Source organism: Bombus pascuorum, chromosome 10, assembly GCF_905332965.1.
Source record: "Bombus pascuorum chromosome 10, iyBomPasc1.1, whole genome shotgun sequence".
NCBI classification, from domain to species: domain Eukaryota; kingdom Metazoa; phylum Arthropoda; class Insecta; order Hymenoptera; family Apidae; genus Bombus; species Bombus pascuorum.
Window position 1 is genome coordinate 6,575,630 of NC_083497.1, and position 21,345 is coordinate 6,596,974.

General features: G+C 34.7%; 2 protein-coding genes across 6 annotated transcripts; one reads left to right on the forward strand and one right to left on the reverse strand.

Annotated features, from left to right (window-relative positions):
• Positions 1-585: 585 nt before the first annotated feature.
• Positions 586-7,511, reverse strand: LOC132911337 (COP9 signalosome complex subunit 7b). 5 transcript variants are annotated; one of them, XM_060967954.1, is made up of 4 exons: positions 7,374-7,511; positions 2,994-3,648; positions 2,750-2,924; positions 586-789 (listed from the first exon to the last, which is right to left on the reverse strand). In XM_060967954.1, exons 2-4 carry the CDS (start codon positions 3,639-3,641, stop codon positions 740-742), a joined length of 873 nt encoding a protein of 290 aa, XP_060823937.1. In that variant the 5' UTR covers positions 3,642-3,648; positions 7,374-7,511; the 3' UTR covers positions 586-739. The 5 variants fall into 5 exon arrangements, with proteins under 5 accessions (XP_060823937.1, XP_060823933.1, XP_060823936.1 ...); XM_060967950.1 differs by lacking the exon at positions 7,374-7,511 and adding an exon at positions 3,862-4,178; XM_060967953.1 differs by lacking the exon at positions 7,374-7,511 and adding an exon at positions 3,936-4,177.
• On the forward strand, positions 4,289-11,369 carry LOC132911312 (arf-GAP with coiled-coil, ANK repeat and PH domain-containing protein 2). The gene is made up of 12 exons (XM_060967904.1): positions 4,289-4,517; positions 4,692-4,749; positions 5,071-5,129; positions 5,638-5,811; positions 5,934-6,578; positions 6,716-6,895; positions 6,975-7,081; positions 7,157-7,340; positions 7,438-8,320; positions 8,377-8,476; positions 8,556-8,676; positions 8,744-11,369. Exons 1-12 carry the CDS (start codon positions 4,465-4,467, stop codon positions 8,910-8,912), a joined length of 2,733 nt encoding a protein of 910 aa, XP_060823887.1. The 5' UTR covers positions 4,289-4,464; the 3' UTR covers positions 8,913-11,369.
• The last annotated feature ends 9,976 nt before the right edge of the window (positions 11,370-21,345 follow it).

Consider the following 21,345-nt stretch of genomic DNA (forward strand, 5'->3'; position numbering starts at 1 on the left):
GAAAGCTTGTTAGGCACGGTTTTATTCAACTTTTGATTTCCATGAGCACTGGACCCATTTTCAGCCTTGTTCGGATTAGCCAAGTTATCTGAATTCGAGAAATTTAATTCAAGTAACTAGAAACTTCGTTACTAGTATGAACCTGTTATTTTCTTGACTTGAAATATTCTTTTATATCTTTTCACTGGACTTTGTCAATCATGTCACTTAGTTTCGAATAATTTGAAATATTTTAACGATGCAAACATTTTTTCTTAGATTTTAAATATGCGTTAAAGTTTCAAGAAATGCTGAGACTTTTTAAATTATTCCTTAACTTGAAAGGAATGACAGTAATTATATTTTCAGTTTCGTACTTACTGATGTTGGTTCCCAAAATCAAATTTGTCTGAACTTTGTATTAAATCATATTTCACGTATAATATTTTTGTTATATCTCGTTAACGTTTGACATTAACAACAACAATCACTCTCTTCAACGTAATATTCCTTTAGATATCCATTTGAAGTCAGGTTACTTGAATTCAAACGACTTGATTTCAACTAACTTGACCAATCTGAACGAGGCTTTACAATAATGACGTGTTACTTTTTAGGATCTGTTTTATTTCTCAAAAAGTACAAAAATGTTACAGAGAAAAAGATGCGCTGTTCGTATAACGATGTAGACACAGACAGACAGATAGAATCCGAGATCGAGTTGGTGATACGCCACGAGGTTTCACCTAAGATGAACTTCTCAATTTGGCTCATCGTTCAGTTCATGGTGCCTTACCGGATTAGTAGATCCTGAAAATCCCCATTAGGCGTATCATTTGTGACTTGCACCTATTATACACATTGTTAGATTGTGAGAAAAACAGGATAAATTAAGATTTTCTACTGTTAAACAAACGCCCATTCCAGGACAGAATAAAACTTTACCATAACTTCCGGTAGCATTTATTTCCAATAAGCTAGATACAAAAAGCTTATCTACGAATAATGAAAAGTGTAAAAATAAGGAAGATTCCCATAAATCGAAACGGGAAACTGATATCGATACTATTATCTATTTTAAACTCCTACTTATCGTATCCTACGCTAAGTAAATACATCTACAAAGGGAATATATTACGAACCAAATTTATTTTAAGCCTTACGATCACTCGTAGCACACAGACGTGAAGGAAAGGCGTTAAAGGGTGCAGAGAAATAGAAAAACCTCGCTAAAATAAATTATCTTTTTATTCCATTAGCAATTACAACGTTTTGTAATTCGACTGACATTTCTTGTTCACTAAGCAACGTATCGTTCGTATACCGTTTACATCCTCCTAAACACACAACCTTCCCTTTTCTCTTACTTTTTTTAATAACAATGATCGATCCGACTAGTTACAACTCATCACCTCTTGTGACGGCTACGTTATATATCGTCTTTGTAGGGAGGAAAGAAAAAGACAATACGAATGTTAACAGAAACGATGAAAACGATTAATACTGTATGAGACACATTTAAGCAATTCATCACGCTGAATTCTAAGGTCATCCAATGATGACAATATTCTGTGTAGGCACGGATACAATAACAAATATGCAGATTCATTGCTACAACTATCAGACTTGCCTATAAAATTTGTCAAATCCCTGTTTCGTCATCATTCACACCTTAAAACGCAAAATATAAAATCTTTGGCCTGACTAAAAAAAAACTCTTGTACACGCTATACGTTTTACAAAAATTTGAAAGCTTATTCATTATAAAAGTACCTTTCTTTTTCTCTCATATAAGAAAATGTTCGTCATTTTTTCTCATTTTTTAAGGTATCGATGTGAGGACGATCACAATTGTGTTTTTCCATGTATTATGTGACATGTAACATGGTTTCGTTCGCGATTTACATTTGTCTGCTTCGAATCGCTGACAATAGATTACTAATTCGATATTAAGTTTAATTGCAAGTACGTGTTTACAACGACTTACTCAATAATGCTTGGTAATTTTCTTTGACAATAATGTTAATTTCTTAACTACAGCTAATCTAATGTGCAGTAAAATAGGAAATTTGCGATTTTATCATGAAGTATTCTTATACTGTTTAATAATAATGACTGAATTACTTTTCTAGCACAAAGTCGCTAAATTAAAATATACTTAGTTTTGCAAGAATGTCAACAATAAAATATAAAATTTATTAATAATACCGATCCGAAACCTAAGGCCCAGGTACAACGTACAAATGAATTAATAGATTTCCTTCGTTCCGTCTCAGATATTTAAGCTACCTTATCCTCGCATCTGTTAACTCAAGTTATTACCTTAAATAGAACGAATATTAATAAATTTGTTTATATATTACCCTCTCCCACTTTCTTTCGGTTTCCTCTAACACATAATATAAACGACAATTCGGAAAAAATTTGCAACTTTAATGTAACAAAATCTTCATATAAATAACTATCATTAAACAAACATAACAGTGACTCATAATGCCATATATCATTACATATATTTACAAGATTCTCTTTTAAAATTAATGAAAATTCAATCCATCTAGAATCTGTATGGTATGCCAAAATATGACAATGATCTTTTCCCTTTGTTCACATTGGTGCTTCTTAATTGCATTACCATCATTGTTTATCGCAGTTTTACATAGGCTTGCAAGGGTTTTAATGCAGATTACATGTAACATACTACAATCCTGTCATTGATGAGATACATTTTATGTGATAAAAGATTACTGAATTGTCTTCCAGAACTTACCACTGCCTTTAATACCTTTGACCTTTTGTTGCTTCTTCTTTGCATCCGGTGGAGCTGACAGTGCTTCCCTGCTTGATTCGCTTCCTGCAGATCCAGAACTGCCTCCAGCCATGTCAGCTTCCTGCACACCACCACCTCCAGCTTGTGCAGCAAGTGACTTCTTTATGTTAGCAATCTAACAACAGGAAAAATAAAAATTTATCAGCACGAGCATTTGTGTTTTATCAGAGTACATGTTACTTACATCTCTCTGTATCCTTTCTTTGTGATAAGTAGCCTTTTGTTTTTCTACGTTAGCTCTTGTGACTTGGTCCTCGATACATGCTAACACTGTATCACAAGCCTGACCCCAAGCAGCTAATGTCTCAGCCACAACACCTGTATCATCAGGTCTAACATCGCGTCCTAAACCAGCGTAATCCACCTCTAACTGTGAATTTTTTTGGTCTAATTTACCATGTATTATGTCTGCATAGATCGCTTCTATTATTAAGTCCTCTAAATCTCTAACATTTTTTATATCTAACTCTTCCAATAATAGAGAATATGGTATGCATCTGGACTTTGTGGCTAACGTTACAATGGTCAGATGTTGCAGCTTTTTCTTTTGAGTGGCAGTCAATTCTAAAACCTTATCTTTATTCTCTAAATATTCTTTATATGTCCCATAAGCAAATAAATTCAGAGTATTCCAATACTGAACATAAGGTCCATTCTCTAATTCTTTGATATTAGGCATATCTAATAACTCTCCAAATACATGTACTCCTGGTGTCTCTACCGCTTGCTTAATAAGCTCTATGGCAGCTGCTCCTTTGGCAGTTTTTGCTAATAATACAAACTGCTCCAAAGGATTGCTAGTTGACTTTTCTGTGGTAGTTCCAGCAGTCATATTGAACCTGTTGAATAAACATTAATCAATGGAATAAACCATAAACGTGTTGGTACCTAACGTATCTCCTAAGAATAACCAAGAAAAATCCGTTACTATAACCACAGACTTATAAAGTGTCTATTTATAGATTTGTAATTCATTCAGACTTAAAAGTAATTATATATGATAGGTTAGAAACTGCTCGATCCTCATATACTCTTCGCTCTAATATTATTACCGAAAATCAAAATCCATTTTATTAATCAAGAAATTTGAAACAGAGCACACGTTCATTACAAAAGGTGAACTTACTTTGTTCGATGTTTACAAATATCGAATGACTTTTTCTATCGGATATACGTTCGGAAGTGAGCAAACATGTATGTAAATACAATCGTACAATCGTACCACAGAAAAGGAAATGGTACTTTCACCAAATGACGAACTCTACGAACTATTGTCTTACGAAGAAGGCGAATGAAGAACGGACGACGACAAAATATCATACAGAAGAATCATTGAAAGGAAAAACTTGACCCAACATATTTCAAGAGAGAATCAATACATTCTTTGCGAAGTTATTTCGTTAGGTCGTCGTTTTACGTGGATGTTGCCAGTACTGACAAACACTGGCTCGTGCTTGGGATAACTTCAATGTGTTGTACTCTGTTTGACAGAAGAGAGGGGAATGTGTTGTTCTCCGCGAATGCGAACGGTTTATGTTAATAGTCTTTCCAAATGATCGTGCTGTTTGATGGGAAATAGTGAACGGAAAAATTTCAAGATTGCAGTTCGTCGGACGATACTGCGCTTGAAAATTCCTGGCAACGGATAGTACAAAATGAAGCCTTTAATCGAGTTCGAGGAATGTTTGCGAGACACGCCAAAGTTTCGGTGAGAATCACTTGAAAAATCTACGCTTCTATCTCTGTGTTTGCTTAGCGTGCTCTACTCTGTTGCACTCCATGCACGCGCTACTTCGAATAATATCACTTAATGCACCACATTGATAATGCATTTGATTAACAAAAATAAGTATCTTGCGAATATTCCTTTCTTATTTCGTAGATCCTGCATCGAGGAAGTAGAGGCAAACGTTGATCTACTCGAACAAAAATTAGACAAGGTATTCATAAATAATTTATAAAAAAAGAGAAATGAGGTGAAAAAGATATGAAAGTTTTTTCTAGGCATATTATATTATATATAGTAATGTTAAAGGGTTATGTTATTTCGTGTTACTCCAAAATAAATTATTGATACTATAAATTACTAAGGGAATTTAAATGTAATAATTTTAACTGTCAATCTATTTTGACAGTACTTTCCTGCATTGTCAATTACATTATAGTAGACTATGTTACATAAGCAATCTCATACCTATCAAAAGAATTATTGTGATAATCATCTATTTTCTGAGAATAGCTAAAAATAAAAATCTTTACAGGTGTTAAAAAACTGTAGCCAGATGATTGACACTGGAAAACTTTTTGTAGGACAGCAAAGGTATGTTATGATTTGTAATTATATGTAATTAATGAATGAGTTACATCATGGTTAATAGAAACTTATAACAGAGCCATAAATATTTGATTGGTTGTATAAAATATGTCATTAAGGAACTACTGATCCTTTCAAGTGAAATATATTCAGTGATAAAATGGAAGAGGGTGATACCAAGCAATAGAGAAGAGTCAGGAAACATATGAATTACAGCTCTGTTGAGAATGACTCATACATATGGTAGCCAGTTTAACATATACAGTGATACAGATGAAACACTTGCTGCTCAGGAATTATGCACTTCCTATTGATCTTTTATATTATGTTCAAATAAAAATATTTTTTATGAAACAAACATTTTTGTATTATTTTAAATACTTTTTAATATAACAAATTACCCTTAATGTTGATATTTAATTTATGTGATGACTCTATTTCTATTTAGAATTTTTCTAATCTATTTATCTAAAAAAATATTAAAAAATTACTGTATGCATTTTTTTGTTTCCAGCCAATTTGCCAATAGCCTGTGGGAATTATCTCTTTACTTTACTGATGATTCAGAGATAATGGCCTTACTCAATAAACTAATTCATGCTTTACAAGAAATGAACAAGTTTCATACTATTTTATTAGATCAAGCATCTAGGACAGTAATTAAAGATCTTAACTCATTCATCAAAAGGTAATTTAACTAATTAATTACATAATCATACGTAATCTACATGTTTATCTGCATACATACATACACATGTAACATTCTTGATATTCTTATTGTTCTTATATAACATTCTTATTATTTTTTAGTGACATTAAGAGGGTGAAAGAATCTCGTCATTACTTTGAAAAAATCTCTGCAGACTTAGATATAGCATTAAATCGAAATTCCCAGGTTCCAAAGTCCAGACCAGCAGAGTATGAAGAAACTTCAAATATTTTATCAGCTACGAGATCCTGTTTCCGGCATACAGCTTTGGATTATATTCATTCTTTAACGATGATACAAGCGCGTAAGCGACACGAAATATTGGGTACCCTACTTAATTATATGAATGCGTGTATTACTTATTACCACCAAGGTAGCGATCTAGCACAAGATTTGGATCCATTTCTAAAAGATCTTGGGGAGAACTTAATTAAAATGAGGGCCGATTCCGTGAAACTTGAGAAAGAAATGGAAAATCGGCATATTTATGTTACGAATAGAGACTTAATACCTTCTCCAGTACCTAGTAATCCTAAGATGGAAGGCTACCTCTTTAAACGCACTAGTAATGCATTTAAAACGTGGAACAGAAGGTGGTTTTGTTTAAGAGACCACCAGCTAGTATATAGAAAGAGGACTGGTGATAATGATTTCACTATTATGGAAGAAGATCTTCGTCTCTGCACTGTGAAACCAGTAGTTGACTGTGATAGAAGAAATTGTTTCGAAGTATTAAGTCCTACAAAGTGAGCAGTCATTAATAATCATAATACAACTTGATATAATGATAGATTATTTTATTATATTGGTTATACAGTCATGAATTTTCTATTTAAATATTTTATTGAATTAAATAACTTTAAAGAATAAATTTAACTTATAGAAGTCACATATTACAAGCTGATAGCGAAGAAGCTTATTTAGCATGGGTAACTGCCATGCAGCAAGCGATTGGTGCTGCCATTCAAAGAGGTATGGGTGCTGGTACTATAGTTAGCATACGAGAATCACAGTCACAAAATGTTAGAGGATCGAACAGGCAACAGACAAAACCGAAATCAAGGTATATATCAAAAACTGTACTGAGTAATTAATTCAATTTAGACCATATTTTTAAAAGATCATAATTTTGTTTTGTATAGAGTCTGGGAGCAAATCCTAAAAATTGCTGGAAATGATACCTGCTGTGATTGCGGTGGTGCTAATCCAAGATGGGCTAGTATCAATCTTGGAATTACACTTTGCATAGGTATAAATCACTTTTTCACGATAATGATAATTAAATTTTCTTCAAAACTTTCTTTCAACAATTTTTTCTTTTCAGAATGCTCTGGAGTGCATAGAAGTTTAGGGGTTCATTATAGTAAAGTTCGTTCTCTGACATTAGATGACTGGGAACCAGAGATACTAAAAGTAATGGCAGAACTTGGAAACACTGTAGTAAATAATGTTTATGAAGCTCTACCAATACCTTCTAATATTATTAGAGCTACTCCAAAATGCAATGGGTACGTAACATTAATATAAAAAGTAATACTCACTCTTCTGCCAAAAGTAATAAATCTGATCAAAGTATATAGCTGAATTTTTGTTGTAAATTAATAGTAATATACGTGAAGCTTGGATAAGAGCAAAATATGTAGAGCGTAAATTCGTGAAGCCTTTAAGCAACATGATCTCGTCTGGACAACACACGAGTCGCGATAAAATGCATTTTCGCAAATGGAGTGTTCGTAAATTGCGTCGTCGACCGCGGAGTTGCGACAAAATCGATAGTGCTAACCGCAACAAAACAACAACGTTATCATCTGTAAAAGAGGGTCATCATTCAACGAGCTCTGACGACAGCAAATATACGTCGATCGAAAGTTTGAGTTCGGTCGATAAAGCGAAGAAAACCGAGAGAAATTCATTAAGCTCTGACGACAGCACGAATATGGATCTAAAGAATGACTCTACACTGTATGGGAAAATTTTAGCACGGCCACGTAGCGACATAAACGAAAGTAATCCTAAGGCTATCGATAGCAATACGGAATCGAACATCGAGAACGAACTTCTTATTCCTGAAATCAAGGACAATACGATTGCCACGAGCAATTCAGAGAATAGCCTGTCGATAAAAAGCGAAGTGTCCTTAAGCACAGAGGTATCAGATGTGAAAGATACGTTTGAGAATAAAGATGCGGGGACGGAGAAACAGTGTAAAATAGAATCCGACGTGTTAATGTTTGGATGCGATTTACCAAAGCCAACGATCGATAATAGCTTAGAATTAAGTTCTGACCAAGACTCGACTGCCGGCGAGGATGAAGAGTTCACAGATGAAGAGGATATTGAGAATTTGCACCCTGAGATGCTTCTTTACAAAGCTGCTGCAGCACACAATCTTCCTGTGATGTGCGCAGCTTTGGCAGCTGGTGCTGATAAATCATGGACGAATGTTAACGACAGAGGAAGAAACGCTCTGCATCAAGCAATTATAAGTGTAAGTATGCAAATTGTTGTCTAAATTCTTTGATAATTTAATTTTGTCCAATACAGGGTTCTGTGATGTCTTGTGAATATCTGATTCTAAATGGAGCACGTATTAATTGTCAAGATGCTGATGGAAAAACACCACTGTACTTGGCTACAGAATTAGGTATATATCTTTTTCTGTTAATAGATTCTATATTTTAAAAAATTTACTGTAAATTTGGTTATTTATTTAAAATATCTAGGTCATACTGCCCAAGTATGTTTGTTACTAAAACATCGCGCTGATCAACACATCAAAGATGAAAGTGGTGTAAAGCCTCTGTCAATAGCTGTAAAAGAAGCTAATGCGGACATTGTTACGTTGTAAGTGCGAAGTAAATTTATTTTACTAAGGAAATTTCATTATAATTTCATTTTATGTATGTTTCAGGTTGAGACTTGGTCTTCTAAACGAAGAGATGAAAGACTCGGAGATCGGAATCAGCGGTGATGAAACTTTCAACGACGTCGTTCGCGACTTCAGCCAGCTAGCTTGCTCTCATCCAGAACGACTGCAACGACGTAATGAAAGTAACAATCCGTCGCAACCGCCTGAATGAGGTTTAAGAATGTGCAAAGTTTATTTGCAAAGTCTAAAAAGCAGGCTACAACGGAAGGAGAAAAAAGAGTGCGGTACATCGAAAATGTCGTCTTTCAGTTCCTTGCAGGGTAATAAAGTTGATTAATGAGTAATGAAGTAAGTACGAAGAACGTGATCCGAAGCTTTATGATATAAACGATCAAAGACGAGAAACAAAGACAACATCGTGGAAGTCGTATCTTTTTACACTTTGATCTCTGTGCGACAAAAGTTCATTGAAATTTATTAGCATTTTGTATTCCTATTAAAGAAAAAGAGAAAACACATAGCTAGAGAAGTATCACATGTACTGCGCGCGCGCGAGAGAGAGAGAGAGAGAGAGAAGAAAGAAGAAAATATTATATTTTGCTTACACAGGAAATTTACGCTGTCCAGTGATAAAATATTAAGATGCCGATCTTTTTGTATACCTTCCCTCCTGATTTCCTATCAAATATACAGAAAGAAATATCGCGGTAATAATTTGTGCGCGCGCTCTGTATATATTTTAAAGATGATCTTACAGATTTAAACAAATTTCACAACAGATATACCATATAGCATAAATGCAACCTGGAATTTGAAAAACTTTTACGAATACCTATGACAAAGTGTAAATTATATTACTACTATATTTGTATATTGTTTATGTGATACGAAAGATACGTGACAAAGTAGTTTTAAATTCTACATTATGAAGAAGTTAATGGCCGACACGTTTTCGATATGATATGGTCTAGCAATGGAACAACAATTTTATACATATATCTGTTTTTATATACTTAACACTACCAGCGATGTATGTGCGACTGGTACTAAGAAACTTATCCTTTTTTCTTTTTTTTTTTTTTTTTTTTTTTTTTTTTAATTAAAAGTAGTGATTTCGATGCTATATAATTAGCATCGATTTAATTGTGACATTATAAATACCTAGAATTATGTAGTTTATCTAATAGTTACATTTATAAAAAATTGTAAACTGCACCTATTAGATTACCAAAATAGAATAACAATGATTCTATATAGTTCCGTATTATATATATATATGTGTGTATATACATAAATATATATAATATATATACATATATATATATCGAATTTGTTGCCAAAAATTAATCATTTGTACATACAAACTTGTAGATCTGATCGCTATCTGATGTTAATTCTTGAAGAAATGCTTTACTTGTGCAAATCCTCTAAAGTTAACACTCGAGAAACATTATTTAACGAAACATATAAAAAGTATTTGTATTTACAACATTTTTATAACAGATTCAATTTCATTCTGCTTGCTGCGTTTTATCCATTTAGGATGGTTAAATTAGTTTTCTTTGTTTATGACTTGTACAACGAATAAGTTATGCTTCTTTTTGTGCATATTTTAATACTATATAACTAACTACGTTGAACAGTATTTATGAGAAATTTATAGAATAATGCATGATTTTCAATCTACTTGTACGTAATAGAAAAAAGAAATCTATATAAGAATTGAAAAAAAGAAACAATACCAATCATTGTTGAATATTTTTTCATTGTTTAAGTGGAGAGGCTTTATTGATAGTTACGATTCAATGGTACAAAGCTGTGATCATTGACACAGCTTTGTAAAATTTCTTTCGACGAGAGCTTTTATGAAAACGATGGGCGAATGATTTTCAGGTTTGATATATTTTTTTATTTGATATAGTATTACCATAGTTTCTTTTTCGAATCTGGTATTCGATTATTCGATATAAGAATCTTGTTTAATTAAGAAACAAGACTACAGTGGCGTAAGCATAATTCTAACGAAATGAGATACTCATCGTTGCACAAGCGAATAGCAGCAACAAAACTCTTCTATAATCTATTTTTTAACCTACGATATACTAGTATTTTATTACTTGCTGTTTTTACAACGCAAAGTAATTTTAAGAAAAAACAAAGAAATCTTTCGATTTCGTGACTGTGCGTTTTTCTACGCTTTGTTACGAATGATTTTTTATTACTCGAATTTTCATATATTATAAAAATTCTTTTTTCATTTTAGTACTTCTTCTTTGTACTTAGTTCTTTTTTTATCCGTTTTATACGTACAATTGACAGAAAGAAAGGACATTTAAACTAAAGGAAAATAACGATATTACAAATTGTTTCCATTACGAATAAGAAACGTCTTCCAAGATGACAATTTTTTTTCTAAAAATGGTAATATCGTTAATTGTAGAATCTTCTATTTGTTGGAACGTTGTCGATTATTGTAAAATCGTCACCGATTACTGCCTAATTGCGAAACGTTGTTACAATAATTCTACGGCACATACGTCTATAGACAAGTTGAACAAACAATATCGTTTCTCTGCTGCGCGACATTGTAATAAAATTGTAAACAGTCTAATTCATGTATCATACTTATACACAAACTTTACGTCATAAAGCAGTGATTATGCAAGTATACATATTCTTTTTAATAATCCTTATCCTCGTAACTTGTCGTTACAAATATTACGCAAATCGAGAAAAAAGCAGGAGAAAGGAGAAAAGATGTTTAGAAAAAATCTATATCTTCCACGAACGCGCGTTGCAATTAAGCACAATCTTTCAACTCTTTCCGTTATTTTATCAAATTTTGTGTGGATAGAAGGAACTTACGCAACGCTTTATTTGTTGTGAAAACGATCGAAATTACGGCGCAATTTATGAACCGTAGATTGATAAATCCCCCATTAAACGAAAGAAACGCTTATGCATCGTGTACGCATAATTTACGCGTCGCTCTCTTGCCAAGTTGCGTAAATTAATCCAAACGGGTCAATACCCTATCGCTGTATAGTTATCACTGTGTGTTCACACACATTCGTCCACGAATGCCCAAACTAATTTATCACCAATTTTTCTATCTTACATGTGAATGCTCCACTTTTCGTTGCTAGCATTTGTGTATTTACGTATTCTGTAAAGATAAAACGTACGACATACGTCATCGCGTGAAGCGTTTCTTTAAATACCAAAATCTCAATAAACAGATCGTTCATCCAAAATGTAATTATCCATTAATTATCTCTATGCGTTAAAAATTAATTATGTAGCTATTAAAAATGCTGATTTCTAATTTGTCAAGATTGCCACTGAAATTATACGTGGATAATTACTAAGAAGGAAAATTTCTACTGTAATCTTCAGTTTTTTCGAATAATCAAAACTGATTAGGCAATTTGTTGCGAATTAATTGGAAAAAATGTATTCAGCATAGAAAGTGTAAACTACGGTCAGCCATCGCAGTTGCACAGTGATCTTCTGCCTATTCATTGGCTTGAAAATATGAAAACATCACGGCCGTTGTCGATCACCAACCGTGGATTGGCTCGAGGATGATAGCAATGATAAGAAGAAACGTAGTCTCATTGGTAGAACGTGCCCTTCTCGTTGACTGATAAAGCACGTTGTTTGTCAATGTATCAATCGCACGCATTGGGACAAGTATGCAATCTCATGACGCCATTGATCCACTGTGTTCACGCATTTCTTTCATTCTTTCCTTTTTGCTCACTACCGAGCCTCACGACGAGAACGTGATAATTTACGCTTAATAAAATTCAACTTTTTAAATATACGATAAAAAAAAAATGCTACATATGTGGAAGAATTGACGGATAGGAAATTCCAGTTCTAATGGAAGAAAACGCATAAAGTGAAAATTGCATACGATGCACAATGATAAGTCCAATTAAAAGATGAAAATATCAAAGTGTTGATTTCTAATAAAGAAAGATAGAGGATAGAGCGTTTGTAAGGGAATTAGCGATCCGATTCTCGCTCGAACAGCATGATAATGATGCACGATTCTATCCATCTGTAACTATGGCGGCAGGCAGTCTACGATGCCTAGAACAGCTCCTATTTCGAACGATTGCGGCCTCGAGAGTTTGCATATGTCATTCCACGCTTAGCCAGCACCACTAATTCTACTGACAGATACGAACAAGCGTCCGGCCCGATCATTAATTTAGCACGGCCACTTTCACGATCCGTTCTTTGAAGAAAACCAACGTCACCGGAATTACAAATTAGCCCTGAACGACCCAGCAACCTTCAAGGCTCCGCGAGACGAGCCGCGAAATGACTTACTCCGATCGTGGACTTCCAAGAAGACAACCCAAAGAAGAAATTGATTGCACGGTAAAAATGAACCCACTTACTAACTTGCATGTTCGCTCTTGGAACAATAGTTCTAAGGTTGGCCGAGAGAATATATATTTATACGTTTCTTTCCTCACAGTCTAGGGGCAAATTACAGAGAGAGAGAGAAAATGGGAGAAAGAATGGAAAGGGAATTTGCATTGATAACCAAGGGGTTCCTTTCGAATTGTTAAACAGCGAACCGACGAAACTAACCGATACGATGCGTCCATCGGTGCAATTTATTTTTTACGACAGCGCGAAAGAAAGTATGAATTATAGCATTGATAAGGCCGTGGGCCTCTTTTCGGTTTGAAGCCGCGTCATAAATCAAGCCTGCAAAAAGTCTCAGCACGACTACAATTGAGATTGGCCATGGGCCACGAACGAACTTTTTTCTTCTTTTTATTTCCCTGACCGTTTTATGCTTACTAGCTTCGCGTCGAAATCGACAATAAAAACCGAACCGACCAACTTAATCGTGCACAGAAGAGACGTAGCTATTTAGTTATACGTAATACACGTCAAACGATCGGTACGCGCATCTTTTGCTTTTGCATATCATTTCACTTAATTTGCCTGTAGTTTCTTCCGCTAGTTTATTTCCAAATACTTCTTAATGCTTTTTGAAATATTTTTGATATACGACAGAATTAGCGATTTTGACACTTTTTAGAAACTAAAGTTATGTTTCAAAAATAGATTTTTATTTATACCCAATAGGAAAAATTGTTTATTAGTAGAATTAGTGGAACTAAATAATAGTTTGTTTATTATCAACATCCTTAATATTTATGCAATGCAAAGGGTTAATATTAAAAGGAAATAAATAATAGTAGGTTTTCTTAGAAAATTTCTCAATATCTGTATTTGGTGAAAAGTAATTAATGTTCTATTCAACCCTTATTTCACTCGAAAATTTTTGAAGTTTGTCTCTATTAATTACTTAACGCTTTTATCTCCAAATTTACCAGAACTGTAATTTCCTTTTATAAAACGTCTGTTCTAAAGAGTTCCATCGTGTTAATTTCAAACTCTTATAAAAATCTTATCTTACTTACGAGACTATCTAACGGTAGAGAAAAATTCTTCGGATCTTTGGAACGATAAATCCTCTAATTATTCCATATGATCGTGCGTAGAAGACTTTGCCCAGTCTGATCAAAAGGATCAACGATCAATCTCGAGTTATAGCGGCAACATTTTTTTCACCTAGCGATTTTTCACCGAAGGAAAAAGACTTCGATGTGGGCGTCGAAATATATTTATGTATGTGGACATTTCTTGCGTTCTCGATATAACGCGAAGTGCGTAGATTCTCCGCCGAATGGAACTGGCTGCGTAGAAGATTAGAATGAACCGTAAAGTCCGACGTCTGGTCGATCGACGAAATTAGTATCGCTTACTCACCCTACTAATCACACACTGTCTGGCTGGCTTACGAAATTCTGGGTTCCTCGTACTCGACACCGGTCGCGACAAAACAACTCTGTTTCCCTATGCTCCTTTCGTCGGCTCTCCCATAGACCCATACCTTCAGTATCCAGGGAAAAGCAAGTTTTTCGATCGATCCTTACGTCCAAGTGAAAAAATAGATTTAATTAGTAAAAAACAATAGTTTTCTTTTGACAAATACTTTTTACACAAAGATCTCTTCCACATTTGTTTGTACGAATTTGTACATTGTGAAGTATAACTTTCAAAGATTCTCTTGTACGATAGTAACAATGTTGATAATAAAATAATTACAAATTGAAAGTCAATTGGTTTGTTGTAATAAATCTTTATGTCTGTAATAATTTAGTCAAGTAGTTTAGTAAAAAGAATTTTTCTTTTTTACTTAATCCATTCAGGATCAATGTCGCATTAACGCAACATTTTGTTTGAAACTTTCTTTTCACTCAATTTACGTTATTAAATTATATTTTTTACTATCGCTTACGAAGGAAAATTTCAAGGATTCGATTATATTCCTTTTTATCGCAATTTTTTTCCTATACAAATCCTACAATTTTATGAAATCTGAAGATACCGAAGAAATTCTCTTTGAATCACGAACATTTTCTTTAAGTTCCCAATTTGTACGGCGATCTTCTCAAAAGTATCTACTATTTTTAATATATTTTTCTATTTAGGGAAAATGTGCAAACTACTTCATACTTTTCTATATCATTTCACTGCTTAGCCCCTAATTTGGATCATGAAAGAGGTTTAGGTTGAACTATCGACGGTCAACGAGGCACGATACGTGTGAAGTAGGAAAGATGACTTACGATGGAAAAGAGGAAAGGTGGAACAACGGCAAAGGGAAACGCGTTCGATGTTTCGCCACTTATAAATTCGATTCTCGTTAGAAGAGACCGCGAAAGAGAAAACCGAGAGGAGAAAGGGAAGAAGCGAACAGATTTATAACATCCAGAATCCCCAGACGCAACCGTCTTATGAAACTATTTTTAGGTGTTTTTAGGGCCTCTCGAATTTAGGCCAGGTTTCTCAGAAATCGGGGGAACGAACGTGCGACAATGATAACGATACACACCTACGCCGATGACCGCGTTCGATCCACCTGTGATTTAATGAAAAATCATCTCCTTCGAATTTTCTTACATCCGAACGCATACCGTTTTGTTACACCCGCGTTTAAAAATATGAGAACACTTGCTTGATTACAACAAATGTTTGTAAAAAAATATGAAAAATTCCACCGAAAGCGAGTAATAAATTTATGAGGATTAATAACATACTATAATTCGGAAATTTTAAAAATTCAAAATGTACATAATTCGATCATTTATTCTGTATAAAATTTGGAAGCGATAGGTGATTCAATACTGGCAATTTATATATTTCGAACACGATTGAAAATGTGCAAGTGTCCTCCTATTTCTGAATAAGGGTGCACACTGTGTATATACACATCGATCATTTTGATATTTTCGACATTATTTTCGACGTGCTTTTCATTCTTGCTTATCTTAAATTATGGTGATCTGTTGAATACGGAGATTTATGATATAAAAAGGAAAGGAAAGGTACGATCATGTGGAGAAAAGATCGTCGGAATTCGCGATTTACGCTCGCGATTCGCATTATCGTTGGTAGAGGCAGATTCGATCTAGCAATTTCGCGCTGCCGAACCGTTAACCCAATAGCGATCGATTGATCCTAGTTAAAGTCATTCGCTGTGATCTCCGCATAGCGAACATTCCACGTGTTAACATCTGTTGCCAATCTGTTCGATCGGACGTCATACGTTTAATATGAATTCGTTCGTCACCAATTTATTAGAAAGAAATTAGTTTACGAAACAAGAGACGCGATTTAATACCACGAAGATCGCGTCGATGATCTGAACTTTTCGCCGTCTCCTTTAACATCGCTCGATTTATTACACGCTATATTGTTTTTGTGTGAAAAAAAGATTTTATCAAGTTGCTGTAATTGTAATTGGTCTATCGTCAGTTATCAAGCACGCTAATGCAGGAGAAATTTGTTATAAATCACGCGTGTTTAATGTTAACAAAGTATTGTATATAATAAATTGATCGTCGTGAATAATGAATTTTTTAATGCATAGACTACTTAAAAAAAATTGAGGTACTGTAATAGTTCCACTGTAAGGACTTTTAAATTTTAGAAGAGATAATTTTCATAAACCTGTAATAACGAAACTAGTTAAAAGAATGCATCGAATTATCTGGAAATGACGCTCAATATATATACCAATCTAATACATGATTTATCAGAGCTTTTACAATCGAATGCTTCCACGATGATAATGATTAAATTTCTTAAAGGTGTAAAAAAATCTATCTAACTTCCTCGTGCTATCGCGATGGTGATTAAACTCACGCGAGGTGATTAAACCAAGGTGATTTAAAGAGAAATCACACACCTGACGCATAGTTAGCCTTTAAAGTACATACACACGCTGGTAGTAGAACGCAGCGGGAATTCGACGTAGTAAATTGCCCCCTTTTAACGGTAAAATGCGTCTTTAATTCATGTATCAAGACTCGTGCGTACGTGCATGCGTGCGTACACCTGTAGCTGTGTTGTTACGTCATTTTCTTCAGGATATATGAAAATCGATCTGATTAGCATCAGACTGATGGATCATCGCGTGCACCTGTATTGCGGTTTCGCTCCAATTTCCAACGATCAATCGATACGTAGTACATTGGTGTATTGCGCGTTTACAACCGCAATTTGGTTGATACGAAGCAACCAGCGTGGGAAATCGCGGTGATGCTTTCTAGAACGATTTATTGCGCTGCTACCGATTCCAGCAATCTTCATCAATTTATTAACCCTTCGCATTCTTTTGCTTTTCCTCAGATCCATTTCTTTCACGCGTTACCCATATGTACATCATTGTACATATATTTTCATAATAGATAGGTATTTTCGGAATAAAAACTGTGGATAAGTTTTAGAAAGGCAGCTATAAAATTTGCTTTTTCGCAATTTTCATCCGGAGATAAATGGCATGGAATTAATTTGAAAAGTATTCAATCATTTGTAATTTTATTATACCGCCAGTAAAGGATTAGAAATAATATTTCGCCATTCGATATGAAAGTAGTGAAAAAATAAATCATAAATACGAAACAGTGGCAATACGAGAATTATCTCTTATATCTTATATTATTTACATTTAAAACAAAATTTTTATTTATTTTCTATTCTACAATTATTACTGCTGTGATTGAGAGATGCTCTTGGGTTATAATACTAATCCAAGGAAATTAAATACGTCCATTCAAGAATTCGCTAACATCGACGATCTGATCGATAACCAAAACTTAAGATCAAAGTTGCATCACTGGAGTTCGCTGAACTTGTCCAATCGGGCGATAACGGGATCCGCGAAATTATCAATTATAATTCCATTAGCACGGGATCATAGTGTGATAAAAGGCGACTTACGGGCAAGCAAATAGGTCAATATTGCGATGAACTGCACGATTTCTGACCTAGACAATGTGTTAAGAATATTCTGCATCGTTGACGCGAAATTAGATTACATGCTTCCAACGAAGTCAATAACAAACTGTACATGACACACTTGTGGCCGTTCATAATTACACACGGCATAGTGTATTTGTGTGTACGAGTGGCGTGTATAAAAGTCGTAGAAGATGCGACGAATTCGTGGAAAAAGTCGATATCCGTGACGGTACATACCCCTGTATCCGTGTATCCAGCCAGCGAGAAAAATAAAATGATAATTCGATATTATTCGTAGCCTATTAATGGCGGACAATTGATTCGATCGTCACGATGTTTTCGGTTTCTTATGCGCAGCCACGTATCCGAAGTACACGTATCATCAGTGTGATAAACGAGTTCCTCGCTCGTTCAGTCGATTAACGTTTAATTGAAATCACGTAATGCTAAGCATAATCGTTACGTCAATGTATCGATCGATTAAAGGGTGAAAGGAAAAATTATAACTGCCAGGGTCGAACAGGATGAACTATAAAAAATAAGGCGATTCTAAGTTACTCAGAAAAAACGAATGAAGATGTAATTCTCGATCGCGAATCGGTACCATTAGCGTCATGTGAAATACGAAGTTTCCGCTAGATCAATAATATTTACATGTTAACAGTCACTGACGTAATATTTTCGTAGTTAGGATGTGGCAAGATAGATCGGTTATCAATATCACGTTGTGCGTCTGTAGGGAAAAGAAAATTTCTTAAGAGAGGATGATACGTATTTGAAAACAAACTCTTCGTATTCCTCGTTGTCTTAATTTCAGATTTTCTATTCTAAAATTTTCCACCGGAACATTAAATCGAATTGGAAATTGAGTTACTCCACGAAGAATATAATTATTGCTAGACTGCGGATGTCGATAGAAATTTATATTTTCACGAACGTAATTAAACGAATGAAACCTACTCAGGCATCTGTTTTCTGCGCTAAATATCATAAGAAGTATTTTATAATTTAGATATTCTGTATAATTCTGTGCAAGTTTTTTTAAAACTTTGAATTTCCCATAAATGCGTAAACATTGGCGGTGTAACTATTACGTACTATTTGTAAACCAAGGCAATGGAATTTTATTCAAAATGGACAGAATCCATTATCAATGAACGGAAAAAAAATAAATTATTTCTGTATTTCTGCACACAGATAACGAGGTGCAGCGAGAATTTTTGTTCGAAGAATGTTTTCGATTACGAAATTATTTTATCACGGAACGATAATGCGCGACGGTCTTTCTCACAGCAAGAAAGATCGTAAGGTTGGACTAAACTGCACATTGCGAACACAGGTTGCATCAGCCACGCGACATTCCCGGTGTCCGACACAGCTGGCCGTTCCTAGCGCGTTGCCTAGTTCAATCGAAAGCCTGTCCAATTGTGCGGTTCGAAAAGACCGGATACCGAACTGTCGCCGACTATCGCGAACCATGTTGACTTCGAAACCCGGAGATTAGTATTTCAGGACCTCCGCCAAGCGACTGCTTTATCGCTTTTCGTTTCACATGCCGATAATTTAGCCGCGTTGCTGGTCAGACGTACGAGCTTCCTCGATTCAGAACAACTGCTCTCCTACCATCGAAGTAATTCGTAGTAATTGCGTTTCATTCATCGTTACGTTCTCCGAGACTATTTCCAGTCACTGTTTGCTCGAACGGCAGACTACTTTGACCTAACAAATTCCTTTCATTTTTAGCCATTTCATGTTAGACACGCTCGATCTTGTCACATGCCAAATCGATCAACTGCGCTTTTTATTTATTTCTTAATTTTATTATTTAAGTGCACGATTAATATCCAATTTTCAAGAAACAAACGACTTACTTTCGTAAGTTCATTCGTCGCAATAAGATGGCACAAATAAAGATAAATACCACAGTGAATCTAATTTCTTCTCAAGGAGTCGATCAGGATAGTTTCTAAACTGCTCGTCTAATTATAAAGTAACGTTGCAATGAAAAAATCAACAAAAATATACTTCTCGAGTCTTTTCTTGTCATCTTCATTTTTTCTATTATTTCGTTGGAAAACTTTATATCTATAATTATTTATTCGCGAATAGAAAATTTTCCTTATGTCTTCGGAAAGACGTTTGGATGGTGACAAATACGAAATTACAAAATCTGACAATTTGGACAGGTGGTGCTGAAAGTATGTACGAGTTTCTATCGTAGTTCGAGCGTTCCCCATGCTGCGAGGATTTGAAGTTTCAAAGTCGTTACTTTAGTCAGATATTCTACGTAAAATGAGAAGGCAAACCGTTGCAATCTGATCGAACGACTGACAGACATTCGTCACATGTGAAGAACGGTGGTCGTTTTTTATTTAATTATAGCTTCCAAAAAAGCGGGTGGTCTTTATAACAATGCTCGTGGCGGCTGGCTGGCAGGCGATTTGTGCGTCTAGACGAGTCCCCGTGTTCTCGGGGCTGTCTCTTCTGCTGTGTGTTGATTCAGAGTAACCGATTTAGCCTAACCTACGTGATGGACACACTTATACCGTCTCCTCGCCCGCCGATACGCATAAATTTCACGGACAGACGAAACAACCCCGACGACGAGATGAGAACTCACACCGCGCGTCTACACACGGCAAAGGACGTGGATCGGAGAATCGGTGAACGAGCTGATGCCATCGTGCAAGACATATCGTAGCGATTCGACGATTTTAAAGGTAACGTACGAAGACCACAATTTGATGTCACTTGGTTACCAAGAGGAAATAGTTTTATATATTGTACATAGTTATAATAGGGGAGACAACCTGTTAGATTCAAAGATATGCATAAAGTGGCTGCAAAGAGTATCCGTATATCGTTGTATTTATTATAACATTTCTATATTAATTAATTAAGATCCAGTACTTTTATACGAATATGAAACCCGTAACCTGGTAAGAAAATATTTTTCTGCCCACTGTACGAGTGTTTCGAAAACTAGACCAATCATCTTGACTTTTTGCAAATTTTATAATTTTTTATTATCTTCTTAAGATGGCAGGTCATTTCCATGAATCTATTCGTTGTAGACGTATCACGTGTATAATAATGAATTCTAAAAGCAACATTAGAAAATAATGCTTGTTATATTATCTCTTTCCCATATTTTTTAATTTATGGAGTTAATCGGTGTGATTCTTAAATAAGTTTAAGTATGTTTCTTAAATATAGATAATAAATCAGCAAAGAATATCGAGGACACAAGAGATATGACAATCAACATATTCCAAATGCTTAAGACAAGTGGCAAAGACACT

Bases quoted from the DNA above. Each gene is read 5' to 3' on its own strand.
- LOC132911312 (XM_060967904.1), top strand. From the start codon at position 4,465: ATGAAGCCTTTAATCGAGTTCGAGGAATGTTTGCGAGACACGCCAAAG. The intron at 4,750-5,070 runs GTATTCATAAAT...AAATCTTTACAG, and splicing joins TCGAACAAAAATTAGACAAG to GTGTTAAAAAACTGTAGCCA. The intron at 8,321-8,376 runs GTAAGTATGCAA...TGTCCAATACAG, and splicing joins TGCATCAAGCAATTATAAGT to GGTTCTGTGATGTCTTGTGA.
- LOC132911337 (XM_060967950.1), bottom strand. From the start codon at position 3,917: ATGAACGTGTGCTCTGTTTCAAATTTCTTGATTAATAAAATGGATTTT. The intron at 3,649-3,861 runs GTAATAATATTA...TTTATTCAACAG, and splicing joins AAAATGGATTTTGATTTTCG to GTTCAATATGACTGCTGGAA. The intron at 2,925-2,993 runs GTAAGTAACATG...TCCTGTTGTTAG, and splicing joins AAGAAAGGATACAGAGAGAT to ATTGCTAACATAAAGAAGTC.